General features: G+C 54.0%; 1 protein-coding gene across 3 annotated transcripts in view; it reads left to right on the top strand.

Annotated features, from left to right (window-relative positions):
- Positions 1-442: 442 nt before the first annotated feature.
- CORO2B (coronin 2B) overlaps positions 443-19,761 on the top strand; it is a 140,573-nt gene continuing 121,254 nt past the window's right edge. Inside the window, exon 1 of one of the 3 annotated variants that reach the window (XM_067029601.1) lies at positions 443-527. Coding sequence is in view for 1 of the 3 variants with exons in the window: in XM_059056571.2 (XP_058912554.1) it covers positions 1,681-1,695 (15 nt within the window). In the remaining 2 variants the exon portion in view is untranslated. Of the gene's footprint in view, positions 579-1,236; positions 1,696-19,761 lie in introns of those variants that run through there. The other 2 variants (XM_059056573.2, XM_059056571.2) reach the window with 2 other exon arrangements.

Raw genomic sequence — 19,761 nt, 5'->3', positions numbered from 1 at the left:
ACTGAAAAAGACTCTGTTCAAGTCTTGGGTCTGTCACTGTGTCATCTGGGGGAGGTCCTCGCCCCTCTATTTGTCTGTTCACTCATCAGCAAACTGAGAATGGTAATTCCTTCCTCATACTGTTGCACTAATTTAGGATTACAGGAGAAAATGTAAATAAAAGTAGCATGATGATCCACAAAGAGCTCTACAGCTGCTGATTACTTTATTATTGTTACTCTAAACAGTGGGCTCCTTGAAGGCAGCCATTCGATCTCCTCTCTGTTCTTCTGGCACCTTCCACAGAGCAGGTGTGCGCACCACAGCGACAAAGTCGTCTAGTTAATTGAATTGCATGATCATCAGGAGCAGGAATCCAGCACTTCCGGGCGTGGAGGGAGATTGTGATGCGTGGCCGATCCCTCCGCCTCCATCTCCGTTAACTCCGCCCCTCCGCAGTCTCAGCGGTTCAGGATCTGCCGAAACCGGTTCTGCTCAGGTACTCGGGAGGAGGACTCGTTTCAGAAGACTTGCGGGGACACTTTCAGGTGATTGTCCCTCAAGTCCCTGAAGCATCTCCAGGATATAGTGTGACCCAGGTCAGGATTAGTTCGCCACAGAGGACGCACCTGTGTTCCCCCAAAGCCGCGCCGCACCCAGGGGTCGTACAGACAGAGCCGGGGCAGGGCCTGTCCTCTCTCTAGAACGCAGCTTTTATCACAGGGGGTTCGGTACAGAGCTTGCGGCGACGAGGAAAGAGCGGGCTCCTGGAGAAACGCCCGCCCGGCTGCGTGCCGTTGTCTAAGTCACTTTCCACCCTGCCTCTCAGTTTCCTCCTCTGTAAAACTGGCTACGAGCCCCTCTGGGCCACCGCCTCGCTGCGAGAATGAGACTCAGACCAGGGCTGGCGCCTCCCATCCCACGCCCCTCGGGTCGAGGTCTGCGCGAGGCAGGAGTGCGGGCCGAGATGCGGGCCGGCGGCCGGCACGCCCCTCGCCGCCAGCAGCGCGGCACTCCTGGCCGACTTTGCGAACCTCCAGGGGGCGAGCCCGGCGGTCTTCTCAGCCCGAGCGGCGCCTCGGCCGTCTAGGGTGTGACTTCACCAGCGTCCCGGGGCCAGCAGGGCACCGAGAGCCCGGGTCGCTGCCCACCCCCCACCCAGCAGGTGCCAGGACTCAGCCTTGCCCAGCCGCGTGGCGGCCGTGGGCCTGAAGGGGTTAAGGCCGCGGGCCTGGGCTCCGGCCCCCGGCTTCGCCAGCAGCGGTGCCCGGCGGCCGGCGACCGAGCCCCGAGGCGCGGGGCACGGCGGCGGGCGGGCGTGCGCTTCCTCCTCCTCCTTCCGCCTCCTCCTTTGTAGCGAGTTCCCGGCCCCTCTTCCTCCCCCCGCCCCCCAGCCCGGGCCCTCTCCCTCGCTCCCTTTCTTCCTGCCTCGCCTTCCTGCGGCGAAGGAGGCTCATCTATTATAAATGCACATTCGGGGCTGACATCAGCGACGAGCGGCGGGCGAGCGCCGACGAGCGGTCCCTGCGCGCTGCCCGCCCGAAGTGCTGCCCCCAGGCTCGGCTGAGCCTCCCGCGGGGCGCGGGGAGCGCTCGAGTCGCGCCGGACCCCCTTCCCGCCGCCTCCCGGGGCCCGCCGCCGACCCCGGCCGCCGCCCCCGCACGCCGCGCCCGCGCCCCCGCACCGCCCCGGAGTTTCTGCATGACTGTCACAAAGGTAAGCGCCCCTCGCCCGCTGCGCCCGGGACCCGCAGGCGCTTGCAGCCCCAGGCCTGGGCTGCGGGGGGCGCGGGGGTGTGGGCGTGGGGAGGGGGCACTGGTGTCGGGAAGGTGCTGCGTGCGCTTCTCTTACTCCCCCAGACGCCCGAGTCGCTCCGGCCCCCGAGGACCACGGAGGGAAGGGGGAGGATGCCTCTTTGGCAGCCGCCGTGCTTTGGACAGGATCCCTCGCACCGGCTCAACCCCAGGACTGCATTTTTAACCCTTGTTTAGGATGCTGCATTTTTAACCCCTGGAGAGCAGCTGCGTGGGGTCCCCGTTGTTGCGGGCCGCGGGGAAGCGTCTCTGGCAGGGACTGGAGCTGGGCAGTGGGTGTGGGAATGGGCTTGCCGCCCTGAGGAGGCCAGCCGAGGTGAAAGCCCACCCCACCTGCCGGCTTCTGCCGCCCATCCCAGGAACTCTGGCCCCACTCCAAAGGCAGCCTGTGGAGAAGGTGCTCCCCAGTCCCGGAAGTTGCTACCCGGCAAGGGAAAGCTTCTGCCGTGGCCGGCTTGGAGATATGGGGAGGGACTGTGGCGAGGAAGGGAGCATCGCACAGTGGCAGCTCCCATGTTGGAGGAGAGTTCTTGGACTTTGCCATAGGTGCTCAGGTTTACTGGAGAGACTTTGGGAGCGTCCCCGCTGTGGGGAAGAAAGAGTTAAGTGGGAAGCAGACCTGGATAGTGGAAAGTGTCCAGGGTTTAGGAGACCTGAGTTCACTCTCCAGCACTATCCCAAATCCCCTGGGTGACCTTGGCTGGGCCCGTATGCTTTGGCCCTCAGTTTTCTCCTGTGGAATGTGAGGATTAGGATGATAATATGGACCCTGGGGGTGGTGACGGGCAGTTGAAGAACCAATAAAATCAAGGGTGTGAACCCACACTTTTCAGACAGCTCTGTCATGGTAAGGAGATCACAGCCTGGGCTTGGCCTTGGGTTTGTCGAGCCATGTACCCAAGGCCAGACTCCACCAGCTGCCCCGCTGGCTCTCGGAATTGGAGAGGTAGAGGCCAAAGTGGGAAGAGCAGCTTGTTTGTGGTCAGAGCAGTGGGCCAGATGGTGGGTCAGCCATGGAAGTGATGGGAGAGGTGATTCTGGCTCCATCTGATAAGCCAGGGGCTACCCAGGCGCCCCCCTGAGACCTGCCATAAGACGGCGTGTTCATTCAGGGCTCAATTGGGCTCAGTTCCGAAATCAGGACTTGGAAACATTGTAGGAAGATGACTTTGGGGGCTGAAAGGCCACCTTATCTCTGGCTACTACTGGCAGGGCTGCTGTGACCCATAGGGGGCAGGATGCTTAGTGGTTTGAAATGATACAAATGCTGTTTGGCTGGGAAGGATTATTGTCATTAAGGTTATTAATGTCAAAGACGTAAGCAGGTTGGAGTAGAAGAGTAATGGATGGGCCTGGATGAGAGATAAAGGATGTGAGATTTGTAATAATAGCACTGAGATTTGACTCGATGCCTCCCCTGTGTCTCTTTATGTATGTGAGCTCAGGCAGCCTTCCTTCCCAGGAGGCCTGCAAAGAAGGTGTGTTCAGGCCCCTTTAACAGAGGAAGAAGCTGAGGCCCAGAGAGGTAAAGTAACTTGCCTGAGGTCACACAGTGAGTAAGTGGCAGAGCTGGGGTTTGCCCTCCGGCCTATGCCGATCTATGGCCTGTGATCTTTCCATTGCCCTGCACCTTTGAGACTGGGTGATTCCGGTGGTAGAAGGGCACTGCTTGGAGGCCTGGGCCCTGGGGTGGGGAGTCCATGAAGGTGAGTACCTGTCTGTTAAACCCATTGGCAGGCCTGGCCTCTTGGTATCCAGTGATTATTCACTAATGTACCCCCTTCCACCCCATCCCCCACCAAATCCCTCTGTCTCTCTCTTCCTGTTCTAACCAATGTGGCATCAGTTTAAGCCAGCTCAGAGGATTAAATAAAACCCCCACCTTAACCCTGTTTTCTCTTCTTTGCCAGCCCTTCACAGACTAGTGGGGAGGGCTGGAGGAGCAAGAGGGCTGCAGGGGAGGGGCCTGGGGGCAGGCCTAAAAGCCTGCTGGTAGATGCTCCTCTCTAAGTTTGAGAAGAAACCATAGTGCTCTGGGAGTCTGAAGGCCTGGCCTGTAGTCCTAAATCAGCCACTAACAGGCTGTGTGACCTTGGACCAGTCACTTCCATCTCTAGGCCTCTGTTTTCCCATCTGTGAAATGCAGGAATTTGTTCCACCTTCTGCAGGGCTTTGGGACAGCTTCAACTCTGGCAAGGAAGTCAGCTCTGATGGAGACCAGGAAGCTCTTTTTTCTCTGGAGTTGGTCTGGTTACAAGAAGAACCCTAACGGGAGTCTGGGGTGGAATCACTGCTTAGGGGGGTGGTAGGCTGGGGAGGGAATGGATTCGAGGGTGAGGCCCTGGCTCTTGCTGCCTCTAGGCAGAGGCACCCCTTTTGGGCAAGCCCCAGCTTCCTGCCCCTTGGACCCTTGCTTTGAGCCTTTGTGTCAGACCCCCCGCAGGGCAGATCCTCAGGGCCAGGGTTATTGTATTGTAGGAGACAATCTTGTTAGCTCAGAGAGCCTGGGAAGTGGAGAAGAGGAAACCAGATCGTCTGTTGCTAGATCCTCAGTTGCACTTCCTTGGGGGTGGAGGGGCTCTGTTTTCCGTTTGCCACCCTCCCTCTCATACATACCCCTAGCCCCCTTCATTGTGGGGTACAGCTGGTGAGGCTGCATATAAAACCTGGGGGTTTTCTGGAGGGGCTCCTGCCCTAACACACTAGAGACTCGGAGCCATGCAGATTTTGAACTGTGACCTTCTAGCCTGATGATGGCATTTTTCCTAGTTATGATGTTTTAAACTCTATTTTATTGTGTGTATTTTAGTAAGCTGCCATAGTTTCTTTATGTAATGAGGAGGGGAAGAAAGGAAGAAAAACTAGACAGGAGAGGGAAGGACCAGATGCAGTTTCCCAGCCTGCAGATATCCACAGGAGGTCAAGGCCCAGCCTCCTCCCAGTTTTGGTCCAGTGTCCTTCCATAGGGCAAGTCAAGGGTAAGGGAGTGAAGGTGGCCCTCCTAGAAACAAGATGATTTTATTCTTCAAATCCTTGTGCCTGATTTTTATAATTTTTCTGTCTCTATTCCATTTCAGTCATATACCTGACTTAGCACTTAGCAGTGCTTCTCTGTGTCTATAAATTTCTGAATTGCCCTCACCTGGAAAAACAGAACAAAATATGTTAGAAATGTGTGTAGAGTACTAGTCAATAGGCCATAAGAAAAGCCTGTGAGCTGTAACATAGGCCTTACCACCTCCTTTTCGCTGCTCAGGGGTCCTTTGGAGTGATTTCTTGGCTTTTGTCTGTGATGTGACCAGAGATGTGGCTTCTAGGTAAGGAAGGTGGTGGTTTCTAGTGACTGGGTAGCCTTGTTCCCAGGTGTGCTTTGTTAAGTTAGGTGCTCCTGAGCTCAGTGCTTTCCAAGTTCCCCAGGCTAGCTCAGGGGGCCAAGGGTCCAAGAACAAAGTACCCTGGGCAGCAGGAATGCCTGCTGCACCTAGGAAGGACTTAGGAGAAGGAATGTGGGCAAAGAGAAGACACCAGATGCCAGCATCCCCCTCTAAGCAGTCGATTCCAGGTCCACAAGCAGCATTGCCAGCCGCGCCCTGGCCCTTCTTTCTGCAAGTCAGCCTTCCTCTCCTGCCCCTGTTCCAGCAGAGCTCAGCTCGCTGGTGGGAGCCCCTGGCTCCTGCTGAATGTGATAGGACGTTGTTGTCCTGCCCAGGTAGCTAATAACAGTTAATTGTTTGGCAAAGATCACATGTCTCTAGGGCCCCTGTGGAGAGGCTTATAGGAGAACAGAATGTTCAAGCAGTTAAATCATCTAATTCTCTCCCCTGACAAATGAGGGAACTGAGGCTCAGGAAGCAGAACTGTGATTTGCCTAAAGCCACTGAAGCAAGTTTGAGGCTGGAGGGGCTGGAACCTGAGTCCTCCTGACTCCTGGTCAGTGCTCTTTCCGCCCGGCTGCCCAGTGAGGGGGGACTTCAGGCAGCCCGAGCAGGCGCAGGTGTTTTTGGCCCCTCTGCATCGCCCCAGCCTGGACGGCTAGTGTCTGGGTTTCGCTCTGCTGGGCAGCCTCTCCCTCTTTTGGTTCCAGGTGTGAGGGAGCCCAGGGTCAGAATAGGGAAGAGGGGGTTACAAGCCCTTCTGCTTCAACTCATGGACCCAGATCGAGTCTACCTAGGATGCCTGGACCTGCAGATATTCCACTTCCCAGCACGTTTTTCCTGTCTGGCTCTTACTGCAAGAAGAGATGAGAGAACCTCAGTTAAAAGGCTGAGAGGTACCAGCACAGATCCAGCTCCCAGACACGTAGGGGTAATGTGGGGATTCTGCCTTCTGTACACTCCATGCCCTCACTATACCTCCTCCTTCCTCGCAGTGCTTTTTCCAGATCGCTAGCATCCTTATGCAGAAGGTATCTAGCTAACATTCACTCATTCATTCAGCCAGCACCCTCTGAGCTCCTGCTCTGGGCCAGGCCCTGTGTTAGGCATTAGGGTCACAGAATGCATAGCCACAGCCGCTGCTGTCCAGGACCTTTGAGGAGATGGATGTGGAAGGAGGTATCTCAGCCTCCTGGGTTAGGAGTGTCAAGGTCCAGTGGACACAAGCTGGGAAAGGCCGGTCTTGGCTGCATGCTGTAAGTGCTTAGTAAATACAGGCCCTTTCCTTCCTTGCTGTCTCTCCCTCACTCTCCAGAAAAGCTCTGGTGAGTTACTCCCTTCCTCAGTGTGCCCGGAGGCCCTGTGTTCTCTTGGCTGGGGGTGTTGCCACCTTGGCATCTATGGCAGCTCCTAGAGGCATCTGGGAAGGGTTATGAGGCTCCCCAGGGCCCCAGAACCACCCCACAGCCAGCCAAGCCTGTGGAGTCAGCACAGACATGGGCTCGGCCAGTTTGAGTGTACGGACGCTGGCTGGACCAATGGCCTGGCAGCATCAGAGCCTGGCAGCTCAGCGATGGAGTGAGTTTTTCCACTTCTCTCCCGGGTTGGCCAGCCTGGAGAAGACATGGCCTCAGCTGCCGCCGGCTCCTGGCACCGGGGCAGCCCAGATTCTGATTTGGATACGCTGGCCACAGAATTTGTCTGGTGTCCAGGAGATGAGGGAATGTGCAGATTCCCTCTGTGCCCAGCCCCCTCTCCTTCCCTCTTCTGATCAGCTCGTTCTGTTCCCTTCCTTTCCCTGCCCGTGTACCCCGCAGGCTCAGGCCGCAGCCCTGAGCCGCCTGCAGCCTGGGAAGCTCGGAGCAGCTGGCTGGGAGCAGGCCCTGCCAGGGAAGGACAGATGCAAATCCGGTGGCTTCCACATGAAAAGAAGCTGTTTAGAATGAGCCTCTCCATTGTGGGCCTGGAGTGTGGGACCAGCTGGGAAGGAGGCACAAGTAGGGTGGGAGGTGAGGGGGTGATTGGGGGTGGAGCTGCCACTCACCCTTCCTCTCTCCCTCCCCCCTGCCCACCCCTGCAGAGGCCCCTGGAGGGACTTGGTAATTGGTTTCTGGCTGGCACCCTCCTTCCAATTAATTAACACAGCGATGGGAGGAGCCTAGGTTTGCTCTCGACTATCCTGTTTACAGAACACAAACATGGGTTACTGCAGTGAATCCCTACGTCCTATGGTGGGGAGGGTTCCCCCTATTTACAGATGAATAAACAGAGGCTCTGAGTAGAGAGATGACCACACCCTAGTCACAGAGCTGATGTGGGTTAGAGCCGGGATGCACACCCAGATCTTCTGACTTTGAGCCAGAACCTTCTCAATCTGATCACATAATGGTCCACATCCTGTGAAGATGAGAATAACAGTTATTAAGCAGGCATTGGGCAGGCATGATTGCATTTACTATGTTCACCATGAGAGTGATTCTATTATTGGATGATCCCATTTTCCAGAGGAGGAAACTGAGGTGCAGTGAGAGGAGGTGAATTGCTCAAGGTTGCAGGTTTAGCGGGTGGGGAGCAGGGATCTATACCTGGGCTGTCTGACTCCAGAGCACACATTCCTCTGACTTCCAGGCCTCTCCTGCTGGGGCTCTGTCATATTCTGCAGCCCCTACCCCCAAAGTGTAGGGCTCCTGTCTGTGCGTCTGTGGCCCTGCCATGGAGGTGTGCTCGCCTTGAGAGTGACACTCGTGGGTGCATCATGCTTAGACTTCCCTGTGGCCTTTGCTGGAGCTGGGAACAATGTGAATGACTGGGGGAATGGTGCTGGGTAAGGAAGATATCCTGCACTGTGGTATCTGGCATTAGATAAGGCTGCTTATAGGTGGGGTGGCCAGCACAGCAGCAGAACAAGGTGGGGCAGAGGCAGGGCCTTCTTCATTTCCTCGAAGCTAGCTTTGTATAGGGAACTGTGGTCTGTGGTCTGTGGTCCAGGCCTGCAGCCCTTACCAGAAGCAGCCTTCTCTTGAGATGGCCCTTGATTCCCAGGGGGTGCCTAAGAATGCCAGCTTTCGAGTCAGACAGATGGCACTGTATCATTTACTTGCAGTGTGTTCTTGGGCAGGTTGCCTAACCTCTCTGAACATCTGTTTCCCCATCCTTTAATTGGGATTGATAATAGTAGTACTTAAAAGGATTATTATAAAGATTAAATGAGCTGATCTGTGTGAAGCACTTACCACATGCCTGGCAGTTAGTGTTAGCTATTAACATCGGGAAGGCAGAAAATTAAACAACTGCTGACAGTGAGTGTCCTGGGGGTTATGAAATGAGCATTACAGGGAACTCTGGGAATAATAGCAGGGGGCCTGACCTAATCAGGGGGCTCAGAAGTGACTGTTAGCTGAATCATGAAGGATGAGTAGGAGGTAGCAGGTGAAATGGGGGGAGCTGAGGAGAGGATAATAGGTAGAGGGAACAGGGAAGAATGAGCAACCGTCTGGAGTCACAAACAACTCTCCAGGATCACTTCCTGCATGCCAGGCATTGGTGAGGGCTGAGCCCAGGTATTGGCTCATTTAATCATCAGAGAGACTTCATGGTGTAGATTACTGTTGGTATTTCCACTTTACAGATGAGAAATCAGGCACAGAGAGGCCAAGTAAGTTGCAAAAGCTCGCCCAGTGAGGCAGAACAGAGATGGGTCCAGACCTGGGTCTCCTAACTCTGGCACTCTTTCCTTCCTCCTCCCTGCAGCTTGAAGATGGCTTGTCACTGGGCCACTTCTTAAACCGACCTGAGGGGTGTAGAAGTGCCACGTGCCGTTGCCCAGCCTTCTGCTGCCCCCCCCCGCCCAGGGCCTCCCCGGGCTGCGTAAAGGAGGGCAGGGGCCCTCCTGGCTCGCAGGCAGCTCTGGGGAGGGGTCTTTTTTTTTTTTTCCCAAAAGGAAACTTTGCTCTGGCAGGAAAATTTCCACCTTCCATTTTTACTGGGCCCAATTATGACCTATTTTGTTTTTTAAACCTTTCTGATTATCTGGATTGGGCCTTGGTCTTTACAGTAAAACCATAGGGACAGATGCAGAATTTTTAACGTTGGAAGTCTGTTGGGTGTCTGCATTTTGGTTTCTGCCCTGCCCGAGCTCAGAGAAGGTGACATTTTTCACAGGCTTAAACTTACTGGCCCCTGAGTGAGACAGATGGTGACACTGTGGGAGGCTCTGGCTGCCCGCAGATGGGAATGTGGGGAGGCTCATTCTGGGTGGTGCTCACACTAATCCCTGGGAAGAAGCCCCCATGCTCAGGGTTTAACTCTAGAGCCATCTGAGGTCGTCTGGTCTAGCCCTCTGCCTTCGTGAACTCCACACTTTCTAGGAATATGAGAATGACTCCTAATCGTAATAAATATTAATTTCTTTTTTTTTTTTTTTTGCGGTACGCAGGCCTCTCACTGTTGTGGCCTCTCCCGTTGCGGAGCACAGGCTGCGGACGCGCAGGCTCAGCGGCCATGACTCACGGGCCCAGCCGCCCCGCGGCATGTGGGATCTTCCCAGACCAGGGCACGAACCCACGTCCCCTGCATCGGCAGGTGGACTCTCGACCACTGTGCCACCAGGGAAGCCCCAAATACTAATTTCTTAGTAGGCTGTTTGGAGCCTTTCACCAGATGTTAAGTCCCTGCTTTCAAGGAGCTGACAGTGAAATAAACAACAACAAACGTAGCTAACCCTTCGAGGGTGCTTAGTTTATGCCAGGCACATAAAAAGTGTTTCATATGTATTTACTCATTTAATCTTCCTGATTATCTCTGAGGTGTGTGCTATTATTATTCCCATTTCCATAGTAGTAGAAACAGGCCCAGAGAGGGCAGTGAGGTAACTTACTAGGGTCACAAAGCTGGGGAGGGCCTGAGCCTACCTCCTGGGCCTTCTGGTTTGCCATTCCATCAGGCTGGAATGACCCCAAAACATGGGACCAGTGAAGGGGGCCTGGAGGCAGAAGATCCAAGCCTTGCTCTTGCTTCTTTTTCTTACCTTGTGACCTTGGGCTAGTCCCTCAACATCTCTGAGCCTCTGTTTTCTCATCTTTGAAAATGGAATTAGGACTCAACCTTACTAGGGTGCTGTAATGTGGAAGTAAGGCGCTCGTAGATGTCATGAAAGGGAATGGTTATTGTTATGTCTAATTCGCTCTCCCTCCCGCCCCGTCCCATCACCAGCGTTTCATGGCCTTTGGAGTTTGGCAGTTCTATCCAATAGCTAACCCACTTCTCCTGCGCTGTAGTCCTGACTTCAGAATTGATTCATACTCTCTTTGTATGAAAAAGAGGAGTTCATCTCTTCCAAACAGCCTCTATCTGTTTTTACTCCGTCAGGCTAGTTGGGTGCAGATAAAAAGTTGTTTTTCTCTCTTCCTATTCTATTTTGGCTGTTTTAATACGCTTGGGATAAATAATCTGGCAGTAAAAATTGGGCGTCCTGCTTTCATTTGAAAAGTGAGCCAAATAAAGCGTCCGAACCTTGATGTGTATCATCCTGACTCCCTGTAAGCCCCAGCTCCCTGTGGAAGGCTGGGGAGGATGGGTCCCAGAGCACAGTCCTGCCTGGGTCTCTGGGCAGAGAGATCCCATCCTGTCCCCAGTGGCAAGTGACCTTGACCTTTGCTCCAGACGCATCCTTATGCTTTTGGGGCTCAGACTTGCTTTTCCTTTAGGTTTATGGAAAGGAATATGCTCTAGTAGCTTGAAGCATTTACAGCGAACCGTTTAAACACCTTGAGTGTGATTTCAGAACTAACAGCTTTATGATCTGGGATCTGGCGGAATTTCTAAGACATGGAACAGCTGATGAAAAGAAAGGTGTTGGTGGATGGGGACAAAACTATTTAATTCTTGAGGTTTTTTATTTAACTTCATAAAGATAATGCTGTTTCTGCCTGCCCTGCCAACCTCCAGGTGAAAGATCAGTTTGCAGGAATGCATGGGGAAATTTGGGATTCCGAGAAATTTGGAATTCTGGGAAAGGGGATTTCTGTGTACTTGAGGAGCCATCTGATAACTTTTTATTATCACACATCTGTCCTCTAAAGCCCAGGGGTCTACCTTCCTGCCTTAATCATTATTATATATGAGGACAAACTCAAGTTGTTATGCACTGAGGCTATTTCAGGACCTGAGTTGTCCTGTTAAACTGGCTTTTTCAGGGTCTGCATCCCTGTTAATTTCTCTGTCCCAAGAACTCCTGTAGCACCCAGTCTCCACTACACCAGATACAAATAGAAGCCCAAGGTGTTAGGTTGTTTGCTGATTGCTTTATGAGCAAGCACCTTGACTCCTTAATTATGAGCTTGCTGAGGCCAGGGATTACATCTGATTCTTTTTAGTACCTTTCACAGTGTTCATCAAAGGGCTATGCACGGTAGAAAAGGTGTGATATAGACCATGGGGTACCTGGTGTAAAGGTGCGAGATTGGGCAGAATTTGAAACCAGCCTAGACTATTCCCTGGATGTTGCTGCTTGGGCTAAGTCCTTACTCCTATAGATCTACGGGCTGCTAGAGCTAGGAGGGACTCTAAAGAGATGTAATGGGCTCCCTCATTTTGCAGAGGAGAAAACTGAGGCCCCAGAAGGTCTACCCAAAGGGGCACCAGTGGCTGAGCAGGAACTGGGGCCCCCTCCTGCCTAGTGGCAGGTTTGGGTTGGATGAACTTCAGTTTAGTGGGTTTTTCTAGGCTTCTACTAGAAATCAGGCCAAGGACTGATTCAGAAGTGGGGGGTGGGAGAAAGTTCCAGAAAGTAGACTTTCAGAACTCAGTCTAGCTGGCAGTGGGCACCCAAATGAAGAGGACTGGCTCCCCAAGTGACCAGCCAGGAGCAGCCTGCCCCAGGGCCTGGTCAGGCCGTGGCAAAAGCAGAAGGAACGACTTCTGAGGCTCTTTCTCCTCGGCTGTGGGGCTGTGATTACCCAGATCTGGTGGCCCGTGTGTCCTACATGCCAGGCCTCCACCTTGGCCTCCACAGCGGCCTGTGAACCTCACTCTCCCTCCTGGAAGCCGGCCCACCTGGCACGCAGAGCTGTAGGCAATCTTTCCCTCCTTTGTTTCTCTGAAACCATTAGAAGGGCCTCTGGGTTGGGAGTCTGGGTTGCTAAGAGCTTTCCTCTGGCCAGGCCTTATCACTGGCTTGAGAAGTCTCCAGACAAAGTTTTCCCTGGAACTCTGGCTTGGAGGGATGGAGGGAGGGAGGAAGGGAGAGTGGGTAGAGGAAAGGAGAGGGGGGCTCAGGAGCCACAAACAAAGCCGCGCCTCTGCAGGCCCGGGGAGGACCAGAGTGCTGGGGCTGGCCATGGGAGCTGCAAGCTCTGTGGGCCTTTGCTTTAGAAAAGCAGCAGGAATGACACTGCTCTGCTGAGCCTGCCCCCCACACCGACCAGCGCACATCCATTATCCCACGGTCCCCCGCACTCTGCTGTCATTCCCACCTTACAGGTGGGGAGACTGAGCCTCCGAGAGGGCAGCACTCACCCTGGCGCACACAGTGGGGAAGGATGAGCTGGGACCTGAGCTTGGTACGTCTGATCACATAGCCCCACGGACATGCAGAAACTTAGCGGCGCGCTGGCCTGGCAGTGGACGGCTGATCTTGCTCTGTGGTTGCTTTTTAAAGAATACTCTCCCAGTCACCATGCCCAGAAGCCACTATAGAATTCAGTTCCTTTGGGCCTTCTAGATTTTATTAAAATATAAATTCCCCTGGGAGGGATGATGCATTAGCTTGCTGATAGCAAGACCCTAAGCAATGAGACTCAGGAGAGGCTCCTGAGGGGAAAGGTGAGACAGGAGGGGAGAACTGTTTGCCACCAGCCAGTTTTGCCCAGGGAACGGAAGTGGAGAGGATGACCAGCCTTGTTCTGTGCACCTCTGCACCCTGGCCACCCTGCTCCCTGACCACCGACCACACTCCCCACCCCTCACCCTCACGAAAATCAAATGAGGCCTTAGATTCATTCAGAAAACATTTGCTGAGCACTTGTGTGCCAGGCCCAAAGCATGTGGCACTGAGCATGCAGGGATGAACCCGGGCTGTCCCCTCCTTGGGGGAGCACAGTCTCTTGGAGGAGATGGTGGCTCAGAAGGACACACGGCCGCAGGGATGTGGGGAAGGGAGGCCGGTGAGCAGGGGAGTGGAGATGTGAGCACAGAACTCTGAAGCCATGGGGACAGGGTGGGGGGCCAAGGAGGCTTTCTGGAGGAAGAGATCTCATCTCAGCTGTCAGGGATGAGTAGGCAGAGGTGGATGAAAGGAGGGGAAGGCATTCCAGGTAGAGGGCTGGCATAAACAAAGGCATGGAGGGGGACACAGGTCTGGCTTATTCCAGGAGAGAGGCGAGTTGGATGCTGCTGGGTGGAAAGGGTAGGATGGCAAGTGACGAACAGGCTGGGAGGCAGGCAGGAACTGGGGAGCCAGGGCTGCCCAACCAATGAGTGTGACCTTCACCCCTGGTGGTGCTGGGAGCCCCCAAGGGGGTTTAAGCAGAAAAGTGATGTGGTCCGACTTGCACTTTATTTTTTATTTATTTATTTTTTTAAATAAATTTATTTATTTATTTTTGGCTGCGTTGGGTCTTCGTTGCTACACGCGGGCTTTCTCTAGTTGTGGCGAGCAGGGGTACTCTTTGTTGCGGTGCGGTGGCTTCTCTTGTTGAGGAGCACGGGCTCTAGGCACGCGGGCTTCAGTAGTTGTGACACGCGGGCTCAGTAGTTGTGGTTCACGGGTTTAGTTGCTGCGCAGCATGTGGGATCTTCCCGGACCAGGGCTCGAACCCGTGTCCCCTGCGTTGGCAGGTGGATTCTTAACCACTGCGCCACCAGGGAAGCCCTGACTTGCACTTCAGATGGTTCACCCCAACCCACGTTGCCCTGGAGGCAGAGCGGCGAGTGGACATTGACAAAGCCCACGTATAATGAGGTAGGAGTGCCGGTTCCGGACCTCCAGCCCAGATTTCCTGCTGGCATCTTCCCGTGCCTGGGTGAGTGCAGCAAGTGCCCCTCTCTCCCTCAAGGAGATACCCCTGGCTGGGACCACTGCATGGTACTGGGCTTTCTCATCTGCCTCGGGCTGCCAGAAAGGTTGAATCTGGGCTTGAGAAGACAGGGTGCGGGGAGGGGGCAGAGAGGCCCTAAGTCTCCTTCTAGGAAAACTTGCTTATGGCCTGGTGAGAAGACTCCTGGAATGAGATTTTGGAGCCCCCTGCTTAAACTCCAGCTCTGACACTGTGTGGCTGTGTGATCTTGGGTTGATCCCCTCTGGTTGGGACTCAGTTTCCCCAACTAGCTTAGGATGGTATCACCTGGTTCGAGGCTGGGTGCAGGAGTGAGCTTACGGATGTGCTTATGCCCTGTTGCTGCCCAGCTACCCTCCCCCAGCTCTCCCAGAGCCTACAGCCAGAGTCTCCTTCTGAGCTCTGTCCTCCAGCACACACACACACACACACACACACACGCACACACACGTTCACTCCAGACTGCTGAGGGTTTATGAAACTTGGAGGTTGAGGACCAGAGTTCGAGTCCCAGCTCTGCCCCTGGCTTGCCCTGTGCCTTTGAGCAAGTCGCTCAGCCTCTCTGAAGCATTGTGCCTATCCCCTCCCATTTGGTGTAAACATCAGCCCTCCACACACAAGAAGGGAATTTTATGGGTCAGCCTCTTCCACATCTTTTTTTTTTTTTTTTTTTTTTTTTAGTGGTACACGGGCCTTTCACTGTTGTGGCCTCTCCCGTTGCGGAGCACAGGCTCCGGACGCACAGGCTCAGCGGCCATGGCACATGGGCCCAGCTGTTCCGCGGCATGTGGGATCTTCCCGGACCAGGGCACGAACCCGTGTCCCCTGCATAGGCAGGCGGATTCTCAGCCATTGCGCCACCAGGGAAGCCTTCCACATCTCTTTAATACACCCTCCCCTGTGCTGATTCTGCCCCCTTCAGCCAGAGTCCTTTGATGAAAATTCTTTCCAGTTTTCAGTGGTGACCTGGTTGGGGGTTGGGGGTGTAGTATTCACTGGGATAGCGCGTGGGAGAACCTTCTGGAATGATGGTGGTTAGGTGAATGTGTACGTGTGTAAAATTTTGCAAGCTGAACACTTAAGACTTGTGCTCTGTAGGCATGTTGGATCTATTTTAATTTAGGAATATTAAAACATTAATGTTTGGTTTTATATAAAGGAATAATTATTCTATTTATTTATATAATAATAACTGTTAATAATTAAACACATTTTTAATGGAAAAAAGATTCTTCTCAACTTTCTGGTTCCAGCTCCATATCTCTCCATCCATTCATGTATTCATTCATTCTACAAATATTTGCTTGTGCCCCAGGCAGCCCAGGCTTGCAGAGGTGAAGGAGACGCAGATGCGTGCACTGTCTTGGGAGCTCAGAGGTGCAGAATCTTCAGTGGCTCCTCGTTGCCATTAGCAGTGATTCTAATGCTGGCTGCAGACCACCTGGGGAGGTTTATATGCTTGTGCTCAGGGTCAGTGTCACAGGTGTGTGACCTGTGCGATGCTTGGTTTAGTATTGTGCTGACACTGTCTTGAAATTCTTCATAATTTTTGATCAAGCGGCCCTGCAGATTATGTAGTTGGACCTCCCTGCACCCACCACCCCTGGAACAACAGAATCAGAATCTCTGGGAGGTAGGGCCTGGGCTTCACAATTTCTTCAGAGCTGAGTTTCCTTCTGGAGCAGCCCTGTCCAGACGCAGCACTCATCCTCAGACACTCGGCTGAAACAAGAGCTAGAGCCTGGCTCTCTAGACGCTTGTAACTGAGTTGGAACGATAAGCCCTCACACATGAGAGTGTCACAGGAGCAGTCCCTGGGGAGGCAGTGGTGGCAGCGAACCACGAAGGAACTCAAGGGAGAGGCAGGATCACTGTGGGGTGGGATGGTCAAGGAAGGCTTCATGGAGGAGGTGGCGCATGCACCATCCTGAGGGCAAGAGACAAGAAAGAGAGGAGAAAAGGCAAAGATAGAACAGCATTTAGGAGAGGGAAAGACTCGTGGGGGAAAGGGAGGAACCAGGCTAACTGGAGTGCGGGGTATGACTTGGGCAGGGAGAGATGTGATTGGGAGGCTGGGGTGGGGCAAGGTTGGGAAGCACAGGAGATGACAGTCTGAGAAGTCAGAGTCCTGTCTGCAGTCGGGAGCCACTGAATGTTCCAGGTCCAAGAATAATGTGCTCCATGAGCGTTTGAATGGATAAATAAGAGGATTGTTTGAGGAGGCTTGGGGGAACTGGCCTGATTAGTTGCCGAGGTCTCCAGCCAGACTGTGGTCCACCTGTTCTGGGAGGCTCTGCGCCCCCTTCCCCGTAGGCGGTGCCTGTCTTTGTGGAACCCCCTGTCCCCTGCCGTGTGCTCTTGGGCAGCAGCGACTGAAGCATCCCCAAGAACAACAGACTCTTGGCAGACCATGTTCTCCATTTCTAGGAATGGCAAGTGGTGAGGGGAGGGGCACTTCTGGTAAAACTGGGCTCTGCTCTCCAGCTCCCACCAGGTTCCCCAACCCAGGTGAGGAGCCGGCGTAGGAAAGTGGCTCTCTCTGCCGTCTTGTATTTCCCATGGCCTGGTGGACACTGCAATGCCTGGGGAGGGGGCAGGGGTCCTGCCTGGGATACGGGAGCCCTCCTTTCTGAGTGGCCAGCAGATCAAACACAGATCTGTTTGTTTCTTAGTCTCCTGAAATATTTATGCAGGAAGATGAGAAAGGAGCTCTGTTTATTGAATGCATCTTCCAGGAAAGACGCCACAGGGAATGGGCTGCTTCCTGAGTCTGAGAGCCAGTGAGCAGAGATTTCTTTGGGTTTGAAGCCAGACAGAGCCTGTGTACTTGCAGAATAAAGGGGAGTAGGATTTCTGGAGGCGGCAAAGCCCTCTCGACCTCCTGCCTCCAGCCCCAGGAAAGCCTTTCAGCACATGCTTTCCTGGTGACTCCAAATGACAATTGAAATCTCAGCCTAGTTTCTATTCTGGGCTTTATTTCTAACATGCTCTGTGACCTTGGGCAAGTTGCTTAACTTCTCTGGGGTATCAGTCCAGTTCTCTTTGCCCCTTGATAGTGTTGGAGAGTCAGATGAGCTGTGGAGTGGGTTTGCTCTGAAGCAGTGAAGGGATAGCAAGGGGTGTAGGGAGCATTGTACCATGCAAAAGTCCCAGCCATGCAGTGTTCAAGGCCAGAGAACTGACCAGGAAAAGGATTGAGTGGCCATTGCCGCTGGCGGCCTCAGCTGTGGCATGTGGGGTCAGGCCAGAGGGGGTGCTCTGGGACCCAGGCCCACCCTGTGGCCCCTTCCCTCCTTCCTCCGTCAGCTGAGCCCTGCTGTCCCATGTCCCTGAGAATGCTGGCCGGATTTCCTCCCAGGAAGGGGACGGGGGTGTCAGTTTCCATCCCCTGGGAGTTGCAGGCAGCACTTCTCCCTGACAGTGGGATCAGCCTTGTGTTCAGATGTGGAAGTCTGTGGCTCCATGCCCAAGCCTCATGGCCGGCCTCAGATCATCTGCTGTCCACACTCAGGGAACCTGGATCCCTGCCCTCAGTTTGGCCCCTGCGGCTGGGCTTCTGTTCTCAGGTCCAGGGCTGGCTTGCTGTTTCTGTCTCCTGTGGTGGACCTTGTAAGAGGTAACAGTTAATAACAGGTCTTAGCATTAGAACAATCTGAATCTTAATACAAACTACCATCCACTAAGCACCTGCTCCATGCCAGGGACTGTGTGGCCTCGGGGGACACACAGAAGAGACCAATCTCCCTGACCTTTAAGGAAGTTGAATTCTGCCTGGGAGTCAGACACAGATACTGATGGAGTGTTTGAAGTAGCGCTGAACACAGAACTTGAAGGCCACAGAGCCCTGGGAGACTGGACAAGGCTTCTGAGGGGAGGTGGTGTTTGAAGGGTGAGTAGGATTTAGGAAAGGGTGGAGGAGGGAAGGCACAGATGAGTAAAGACAAGGGCAGGGTCACTCCTGAAATGTTCTGGAGCTTCCAGGTTGTCCGGGGAGGTCTGAGCATAGAAGGTCAGGAGCCGGGAAGGTGGGGAGCACACTTGGGGAGTAGCCAGAGGGGAGGTAAAGGTGGAGGCCAGGGTGAGTTATGCATGAGTTGTACGTGGGAAATGGATGTGATCCAGTCGTTAGATTCCATGACAATAAACATCATTAAGCACGTACTGTGCCAGCCACCGTTCTAGATGATGGGACACATCCACATAGGTGAACAAAACAAAAAGTCCCTGCCCTCAGGGGACTGGCCCTGGAGGGTGGGGAGACAGGACAGAACACAAATACATAAATATTAGATGTCAGGTGGTGGTAAATGCTATGAAGAAAAATGCAGTGGGGTCAGAGGGCAGAGCGATGGAAGGGGCTGCTTTAGATAGAGCAGCTCTGAAAAGGGGATGTCGGGGCCCAGGGTGGAATGTGGGGAGGGTGGAGCCACGTGGAATCTGGGAAGATCTTTCTGGCTGAGAGAGCAGAGAGCTCCCAGGCTCGGAGGAGGGGGCTGCCTCCCACTGAGGGCACAGCTGTGAGGCTTTTGTATGGGGAAGCAGGAGGGGAGAAGTCAGAAAGGGAGGGGGAAGCTGGGCCTGGGTCCCTCGGAGTCCTCCTGCCTCCCCCAGGCTGGCACGGGCTTCCTGCTCGCTCATGTTTGTCAACTGACTAAGCGAGAGTGACCCCTCAGGGGAGGACGGGCAGGAGAGGGAAAGGCTGGAGCCTGGGAGCTGGTGAGTGTCTGAACCAGGGCCGAGACAGTGGACCCGGGAAGAGGACTCTCCAGGCCTTGGTGACTGAATAGGAGGAGAGGAAGATAACAGCCAGGGTGGTCCCAGAGCTCCCTGGAGAAGAGCTGGATCATGAATCCGTGGGCATCCCCGCAGTGGGCTTCCCACACCCTATTCTGTGGATTACCTGAGCCAGCCTGGCCCTGATCTGGGGCCTGTGGAGCACAGCCAGAGCCTCCCATCCCTCCTGCCCTCTTGAGGATGCTCAACACTGGCCACATCCTTCTGCAGGGCTGGCAGAAGTCCTCAGGGGCTGCCTTCCCCTGCCAGCCTCCCTCATCTCCAGCCTCATTAGTATTGTGAGCAGAAGCATATTTATTTTTTCCTGTGGGGAACTGGTGTCCTGCTCATTTCAAATTGAGTAAAACCAAAGAGCAATTAAGAGGCCCGGCCTTCTTGGGTCAAGGAGAAACGAAGGAGGGAAATGGTGTTGCCGCTTTGCTGGCTGCTGAGCACATCTGTTCTGGGCTGGCCTGGGTTTGAGTGGCAAGGAGGGTGGCGCTGTAGGACTGAAACTCACCAGTAACAAAATACTAATGATAAATGTTTACTTAGTGCTGACCATGTTCCAGGGACTGTGCTGTTTTACATGCATCTTTTTTAAAAAAATAAATTTATTTATTTTATTTATTTATTTTTGGCTGCATTGGGTCTTCGTTGCTGGGCGTGGGCTTTCTCTAGTTGCAGCGAGCGGGGGCTACTCTTCGTTGTGGTGCGCAGGTTTCTCATTGCGGTGGCTTCTCTTGTTGCAGAGCATGTGCTCAGGGT

This window comes from Kogia breviceps, chromosome 3 (genome assembly GCF_026419965.1).
Source record: "Kogia breviceps isolate mKogBre1 chromosome 3, mKogBre1 haplotype 1, whole genome shotgun sequence".
NCBI classification, from domain to species: domain Eukaryota; kingdom Metazoa; phylum Chordata; class Mammalia; order Artiodactyla; family Physeteridae; genus Kogia; species Kogia breviceps.
The sequence above is the reverse complement of the archived record's forward strand: the minus strand, read 5'-3'. Positions and strand labels throughout refer to the sequence as shown.